Consider the following 8,447-nt stretch of genomic DNA (forward strand, 5'->3'; position numbering starts at 1 on the left):
TATACAAAATCGTTACTTGCTATGTCGAATTTTCATTCTAAAACTTGGTAAATGATTAATTATATTTCTTTGTGGGTTAATCTGACAAGAATGCTAATCATTATCTGAACAACAGTGGATGATAAAGAAGTAATGATCGTTTATCTCCCTCTCTTCAATCACTTGATTTATCTTGGATTTTAAAATAGAATAAACTGTTTCAATTTAGCCTGACTATGGACAATTGAATGAGGTCTCATTCTTGGGAAAGCCGATAAAATAACCTCAGGAAGTTGTAAAGTAATCGCAAGGCTCAGGTCTGGACCTTGTAAGGCTATTAACTTGAAGGCGATATTGAGACCTGCACTGCGTTAACTTCTGAGCACAAAAACTTTACCTTGAACAAATCTTGTTCCTTGGAAAGGTAGGCGAATCCATACTTTCAAATGTATCGAGAGCATCAGAAGATCATCACTCTCTTTCATTCAACTGCCTAACCCACCCTAAGGACTGCTCCTCATGATTTTTCCTCGTAAATTGGTCCAGCGAGTACAGTTTGTGACGTAGACTGATGGGAGATCTTGCATTCAAAATTTAAACTAACTACTTAAATATTCTCGCCTCTTCCCACTAGTCCCAGAACTAATTATGGGCAGTTTTTATGGTCATACGTCAGAGAAGAATGAAAAACATTAAAAGAGGAGGGAAAACAACATGGCAAAAGGACATTTTATTTTTCATCATCAAATCAAAGCTTTTGCTGACGCAGAAGTGAAAGATTAAGAGGAATGGGAAACTGATAATAAGATAATATAACTTAACCATGATTTAGAACTAAAATTGATAGAATCTTCTAAAAGATCTATAAAAATGGAAGGAATAAAAGTAAATAAGAAAATAAATTACCATCAAAAACAACAAATAAGAAATGACACCTCTAAAGGACTCTTTTAAATGTTGAAAGATAATTGACGTAACTGCTAAATATATACAAAAATATGATGAAATAATATTCAATACAATAAAGGTCATCAGGGATGATCAATACAAACAGTTCAATTCATTTAATCTAATCGTTCAACATTTAACTTTCCTTGGACCTTTTAAAAGTGTTGAAAATATGATCGTTACCCGTCGTTGGTCACATACAACTCTCTGCTCTTGCCATTAATATTGCATTGGATTTCGGCGCAGAATTTTCAGTTCATATTAAGCGGTGGACTGTTGAGAGGAAAAGCGAGATTTTGCACACCAACCAGTATTACTTCCGTCGTGGAAATTCATCGTATTTTAGAGAAAATGTGCCGTCGTTGAAGTAATTCAATGCAAAATGAATAGAGAGACGTACATTGAAAGAATTTGGAAGAAGATGTATTCCCATCATGACATTGAAGACAAAGGTCCGGGAAACCGGTTCCGAAAATTTTACTCCAACTCTAAAAAATCATGTTAATTTAGGGGATGGCGAATAAGAAAAGGGTTCCGAAAGGCATCATAAGCAGTTCAGAGAACAGTGTAGGAAGAAAAGTATTCATGGTTTTTTAAAACTCTTCGAATTTCTGTCAGATCTCTTTCAAAAATGTTAATGTTTCATTACAGTAGGAATTAATGATGCTGAATAATAACAAGGATCATCTGACTCGCGAAGTTGGAGAGAGTCTCAAAAACATAGCTGAACCACGTGGATCAGTCGAAAACTCTCAGAAGTCTAATTAATATATTATTAGGTGTATTGATCTAACACTAGCATTGAGAGTTTCTTCCATTGAAAATTTATCTTTAATTATATTTTCAGGCGCATCTATTTCCTTGTATGAAAAAATTCTTCCCCATATTTGATATAAAATATTTGATAACAAAAAGAGAAGAAATGAAAACGAATGGAACTTCTAGTTTCTTAACTGACTTTTATAATTGAATAATACGTCAAAAATCAATTATTTAAAAAATTTATGAAATTGTCATTTGTAGTTTATAGCCTTTTAAGTTTTTCTTAAGACGGAAAGAAATGTGATATTTACAGGTTCAAGGTAAATAAGAGGCCATTTTTAATCAGAGCAAAATTTACAGAAATTACAATGAACTGCACTCAAACTCAAGCGTCTGATTCGAATTTCTTTTTTCACTTCATCCTTATCGCTTAACCATAGGTCATAGAAAAAAAAAAAGAAATTGAAATATGTATACATTTCTCCTTTCTGCTGGAAAAGTAATATGAGGATACAACGCGCTTCAAATATTCCGGGTGACCCCATTTTGCTCATAAACCGGATTTATCAAAATCATACCGAAAAAAAAAATTGTGCAGAAGTACGAGGACGTCTTGCTTTTTATTGGGATGACATATATTGTCAGTTCCAGTTATCTGAACGTTTGTATCACCAGGACATAACAGCTTATCTTACACTATGCATAAACTGAAGTTTGTGAAGTTAAAACTCCAAGAGTACCGAATGCGGTCTTAACAAGTTAGATACTCAATAAGTGATTAATTAATATACCAATGATATCATTGATATTAGATAGTGGAAAATTATGTTCCAGATAATCTCCTGATTGTTAAAGTATGGTTAATCCAAGGTAGAGAATGTGTCTCTTAATTTGCATTATTCCAGCAAGTTATAGTAAACTGGTTGTTTTTTCCAAAGCATTTTATCTATATCACCCTCCACTGTCTGGTTGTATTATGGTGAATCTATCCAATTATCACTTTTAATTATCAAGCGTTTTCTTAAAACTCCTTGCTAAACTAAAATATCTGCTTTTAAGTTTTAAAGCAGCATAATATAACAAAGTTTCACGAGCATATTTCAAATTTGATTTTAGTTAAAGTATCTTTCCTGAGCTTCAAAAATTTTTTAATTTTAGACAACTGCTATCACAAATTTGCATCATGCGCTTGGGAAATTGGCATGCGATGTTTCACAACTTTCATCAGCTGATGTTGAAGTTATAGTCAATATACAATTTAAACAGAATACCACGTACGTACGGTTTTCTAAATACCATCATAATGAGTTTGGAAAAGAGAAAGTAACGATGTCAAAACAATAGGATAGGACCCATTTTCTGAAGGCAGACAACTCGGAGTGAAGTCCGGAAAGGAAGGAAGAGTACTAAGTAACCGGAGATTCGGGATGTGGCTAGATTTCACATTAATTTCACATCGAATAATTTAGATCAATCATTTACAAACATCTTTGAGCGTCATTTTCAGTAGTCGGACAAACGTAAGTGGTAAGTTTTAAATTTTATGCATGATTTAATTTCTTCCTTATATTTGAAAATACTGTCATTAAATCAACTTTAAAATGGTTCCTCGATGCCCTAGGTCTATTTTCATAATCTACTGTATGCCCAAACTTAGCACTTCTTGTTTTCAGACCACCGAACATCTGAATCAGAAAATTTTGGGTTAGTAATTTACTCATTCATTTTCTTCCGTAATTTAAAATGACTGTGACTTTTCCTTTGAAAGCTTTTTATTTTTGCTTTTTGAGAGCGCATTAATATCTTTAAAAACGCTTCAAGTTTTTCGACAAGTCGGATTTTTCAACTTCCAGATCAGCTGACAGGGTGGTGTCGCTTGGAGGATTTCCAAATCCAGAATCCGTAAGCTAATTCAAGTTTTTCTGCCAAGTTCTTTTCTGTCCAAATGAACAAGTTCTCGACAAAAGACTCATAGCGAACACTATTTAGAAGGAAATGTCACAGGAAAAAGCTAGCTGGGAGAGATAGATTGAAATTGGATAGCATTTGCACCATAAAATATACTTCCCTCTAATTGTTAAACCACACTATATCGAGCACTTAGTGATGGCCATTACTTATCTCAAATTTTTTCGGTCTCTTCCGTGAGCACATATCCCACTATACAACGAATTTTTGCATTTTCGCTTCTTTCAGCCATCAGCTGAGGATGCGGACGAACTGAAGACTGCAGAATTATTTCCAAAAGCACGAATAACATACAGTTAAGAAATTCAGTAACATTACTTCAATGAAACATTTGCAACTAATCCTTAAGAGTGCAATGAATGTTAATAAAAAACTGGTCTGAAAATCGAGTTTGACACCACCACTTTTTCATAGACGTTATTCCTCCCCTTAAAGTTCCAGCTTCGCTTTTAATGAGTCATATATAGGCCATTTCAAAAACAAAAAATTCTCAGAGTCAATTCACTCAGAAACAATTTCTGGGAATGCCTCATTCTTAACCTCTAGTTACTGTTTCTCCTTGCACCAGAAAATCCCGAATAGATCCTTGCAGCACTAGATGTCCACGACCAGATCCTCGCCTTTGTAATATGTCAGCAGTTAACAGTAATACTGCTGAAAACCGTCCTACATAAAAGCAAAATTACTTTCATATCTTTTGCGAATGAACCATACCGTCAAATCCATTTATTCATAACACCATTTTCGATAGCTGAATCTTGAGTTCCTAATAAATAAAATCTCACTACTTTCATAAGCCACATCTGTTTACGCAGTGCATATGCAAACTGATGCAAAGAATCTACGACTTATGTGTCGTGGATTTACTTGAAACACACTGTACCATGCTTTGATGCACCATGTTCTTTTCACACATACTGGTTCGACAAGAACATTTATTTTCAACAGAAAAGTTAAACAAAATTAAAATTAAAACAACATCTGATGAGGGAACTGATTTTTGCCCAGCGCGAATCTGGAGCCCAAATAACCAAAAAGATATTTCTTTTCTGGATGTTCCCGAATCACTTCCAACACCACGCTATCTACAGCTTTCTGGTCTGCTTTCCTCTGATCCGACACAGTGTATTCCTAGAAAAATAAAACATCAACAACTAAAAGTAGCTATGCTTAAAGCAAGTGAACAGACCATTATTCACCAGTATTGTCGACTATAACTGATAAAAATCTTATGTAAAGCGGGACACCAAATTGCCGCAACTTTCTAACTTTCTGTAAAAGCGATACCACAGAATGCGATACAGAAGTCCAGAATCTTTTCCACGAAAAAACCGATGAAAAATCAACAACAAAATCATCAGTAAGAAAGGTAGTTGCAAAAAAAAAAAAAAAAAAAAAAGTTAATTTAGACTTACAGTTGTCCCTTGTGCAAATATATTGGCATCGCCTTTTTTAGGTGCTTTTTTGAACTGAACCTCCGAAAATAGGTATCATTAATATGTTCGGGAAGTTTCAATCTTGATATATCAATTTTTGTTTTTGTTGCAATTACAAAAGCCTGGGCTATGCGTCGTAATGGAGTAGAATTCAGCTTCATCGGACCTGGAATAAACTAAGATATAAATTGAGAAGTATATTGACAGAATTGCTCAATATTAAAATTCCCGGATTTTAAAATGTTGAAGCTTTTTTGAGGTCCTGCTTACGATTAACAGCATAGCCTCACCCAATAAAGATCCTTTTTATATAGCTTCCACTGACGACTGACCAGTCCACTCTGGAAAAATCAGTGCTTTTTGAAAGCATTTACATCAACAGGATTCATCTAATACGAAGCCGAAAATCACCTGTCACAAGCAAGAGGCCCGATTTTTCCAGCTGCTTCAGAAAGATGACACGCTTTCCTTTATGACGTCCAGCGAGTATAATTAGAATGGTACCAGGAGTGATTGATCGTCGTAGTACTGTTTTTTTCGGAGACCGTTTTGCTCGCCGGGTAGTTCTACCTTCTTTCACGTATTTTGGCTAAAACTGGTTCAGCAGAGTAAGACTATTCAAATCATTGACTTATACCTTCCAGACAAGAAGTTAAACAAATCTGCGAACAGAAATGTAAATAAAAGGTCTGAAAAATGATAAGGCCTGAAAAATGAAAAATGATATGCTGTTTTAAGCTATCCCTGTAAATGATGAACAAGTGTACCACCAAGAAATATCATACAGACATGAATGAACAACATTTGAAACGACATTTGAGTAGCACAAGGTCAGTGGCTACTAGTCAAGTAAACACATTCGAATCAAGCGAGAAAAGGTAATCACGAAGAGTGACCTAAAAACTCCTAAAAAGCAAAAAGTTCCATACTCGCTTTTTGATGAAGACTTTCCGTTCTTTACCATTCTTATCGCCCCCAATCGGTTTCACAATAAATTTTGTTTTGCGCTCTATTTTTTTCTCGACAGCAGGGTATGGTTTCTTGGCATACGCACCACGTTTTGCATACATTCGTGCAGCGGAAAATCGCATAACTCCCGGTGTTACTTCATAATTATGTCTCATTCGCGGTGCACACTTTTTCGCCATTCCTTTGCACCTGCAGAAAGTACGAGTTGCAACACCATACAGCAGAAGTAAAGCAATGATGGTCTGCAAACGCATGAACATGCGACAAACTTCTCCAATTTACGGGGCATTCAGTATAGCGTATATTTCACATCTTAGCTTGAAAAACTTTTACAACAAATCTTCATTGCATCATGCTATGAAGACGTGTATAATGCTACACGTCAAGCACGTATGTGCATCGTGCATGCATGTATAAATAGAAAGGACAGATAATGTGACGTACGCCTACGCCACTACCGACGGACAACATGGATTCAATCCAACCCAAGCAACACTTTTTATGCCATCACGAGTGAACCATAGGAACTAGGACCCAAAACTATCGTAATTCAGAAGAGAAGGTTTAAAAACCATTATGCAATATAGCAGCATAATTTCGATGGACTTAAAACATGCGTTTGGATCAGTTTGGCAAGAGTGGATCAGAGACAAATTCATTTTTTGTTTTGACGGGAGGTTGCCTGCCTTTTTCGAATAAATGAACCAAGAAGGTTTAGGAAATGCAGCATTACATACGTCTGTCCACTTCAAAGTGTCAGCTCAAGACAATAATATTGCGATGTTTTCACGATCGTTGCGCTGTTCCACGAGTTGTGGACGATCCAGAAGGAAAGATGCATCCAATAACGGATGCTGGGTATAAATATCGTTACCATCGACCAGGTGTTGACCCGTTGCCGCGAATACCGAATTGCAAGGTACCAGTACACAAGCCTGATTATAAAGTACGCGATTGCTGGTCTGCGGCACAAGCAAGGTATTAATGGATTTCGAACTTTTACAGTTTATTCATCCTTAGCTTATTTACTCACCATTCAAGCAAATAAATTAAGCACGGAACTTATTTAAGAAGAATATTTCGAAGGGCCGGGTGCAGAGAGGTTGTAATCGTTGGAATGAGAAGAAATTTCAAACTAATTTGTTGTCAGTTTTAAAATCTATCCTGCAAATTCAGTGGAATACTGAATTTAATGCTTGTTTGTTTGCATTAAACTAACACATTATGAGGAGAGTACACGAATGAAGATCGCAATTACTCGAATTTCGTAATAATGTGTGAAGGGAACTGTTGCAGGTTTGGTGAAAATGATTATATCGATTTATTAGGTGATGGTAGTATTCACCCAGCTCAGCTGCAGTACCATGTTCCAGCATGGCTTCGTGGTTTTCCAGGTCAACATCGAGCCAACGAATTGGTGAAGCTGATTCATTTTCGTAATTTGCATAAGGAGAAAATGCAAATTAATTCACCTCGACGGTGGTATGATCTGCAGAAACGAATTAAATATTTGCTTCAGAAACATAATTACTACAAGCAGGATGAGCTGAGGGATGAACGATATCTTGGATTATGGGAGGAAAAACCGGACTATTTCTACAAGGACAAATCTAGAAGGAGCTATCAGGACCTCGTTTGATGTCCTTTTTTTTGTGTACCTCTTCTGTTTCTTGCAAGTCGAATAAAACTGTAGTGAGGGAAGTTTGCATGGATAGGATAGTTAGTCCTTCATACACAAACTATATCTAGCACCATATCAAGTGCAGTACTCTCCAAGTTAAGAAGGAAGTACTGTGCTGTGACTTTTAGCCGTAAACCTGTATTTGCATGCTGTTGGAAACTTATAATCCTATCTTCGAGGAAGTCTTACTTCTTATTTTAAATTGATACCTGTCCGTTCAAACTGATATCTATGTCATTTCCGATGTAACGACAATAAATTTCCTTGATTCAGTCTGGTCTTTTCAAAGAAAACTAATTTCATAATAATTTATGTTAATATATCTTTCAGGGCTGACTTCGCTGCTGTGATACAAGATTTAATCCTAATTTAGTTCTAATGCAGAGCATCATAATGCTTCATTTAGTGGTAGTTTATAATGCTGACGAATTTTCCTTCTTTCATCTATTTTTCGTTTAATAGTTTTGGATCGGTTTGGTCTCAAAGAAAAACAGGCTCTACGATGGGACAAAGAAGAACTTGAAGCTTTTCTGTCGCGGAGTATCTCGAGATGTCTGAGACATTATACTTCATTTAAATAATTGTTGTTTTTTAAGTACAGCGACAAATAAGTTTCATTTCATTTCTATTTTTATGATCTTCCATGTACTTTGCTGTGTATATTCGTTGCGTGAAGTTATCTGTTTTTGAAAATATGAAATAAA

The 8,447-nt window shown here is 35.6% G+C and overlaps 3 protein-coding genes across 3 annotated transcripts; 2 read left to right on the forward strand and 1 right to left on the reverse strand.

Moving 5' to 3' along the window:
- Positions 1-1,361: 1,361 nt before the first annotated feature.
- On the forward strand, positions 1,362-3,033 carry LOAG_02224 (hypothetical protein; the record flags this gene model as incomplete). Its single annotated transcript, XM_003137762.1, is given in 5 exon segments — positions 1,362-1,427; positions 1,438-1,515; positions 1,775-1,871; positions 1,978-2,009; positions 2,848-3,033. The coding sequence occupies 5 exon segments, from the start codon at positions 1,362-1,364 to the stop codon at positions 3,031-3,033; spliced, it is 459 nt and encodes a 152-aa protein (XP_003137810.1).
- Positions 3,034-4,626: 1,593 nt separating this feature from the next.
- LOAG_02225 (60S ribosomal protein L6) lies at positions 4,627-6,253 on the reverse strand (the record flags this gene model as incomplete). Its single annotated transcript, XM_020445952.1, has 5 exons — positions 6,023-6,253; positions 5,505-5,682; positions 5,210-5,259; positions 5,073-5,126; positions 4,627-4,788 (listed from the first exon to the last, which is right to left on the reverse strand). Exons 1-5 carry the CDS (start codon positions 6,239-6,241, stop codon positions 4,627-4,629), a joined length of 663 nt encoding a protein of 220 aa, XP_020303648.1. The 5' UTR covers positions 6,242-6,253.
- Positions 6,254-6,668: 415 nt separating this feature from the next.
- LOAG_02226 (hypothetical protein) lies at positions 6,669-8,419 on the forward strand. The gene is made up of 2 exons (XM_003137764.2): positions 6,669-7,040; positions 7,359-8,419. The coding sequence occupies exons 1-2, from the start codon at positions 6,784-6,786 to the stop codon at positions 7,699-7,701; spliced, it is 600 nt and encodes a 199-aa protein (XP_003137812.1). The 5' UTR covers positions 6,669-6,783; the 3' UTR covers positions 7,702-8,419.
- The last annotated feature ends 28 nt before the right edge of the window (positions 8,420-8,447 follow it).

Source organism: Loa loa (genome assembly GCF_000183805.2).
Source record: "Loa loa unplaced genomic scaffold supercont3.58, whole genome shotgun sequence".
NCBI classification, from domain to species: domain Eukaryota; kingdom Metazoa; phylum Nematoda; class Chromadorea; order Rhabditida; family Onchocercidae; genus Loa; species Loa loa.

Excerpts from the sequence above, each read along its gene's own strand:
- LOAG_02226 (XM_003137764.2), top strand. The coding sequence starts at position 6,784 with ATGCAGCATTACATACGTCTGTCCACTTCAAAGTGTCAGCTCAAGACA. Across the intron at positions 7,041-7,358 it reads TGGTCTGCGGCACAAGCAAG|GTTTGGTGAAAATGATTATA; the intron begins GTATTAATGGAT and ends GAACTGTTGCAG.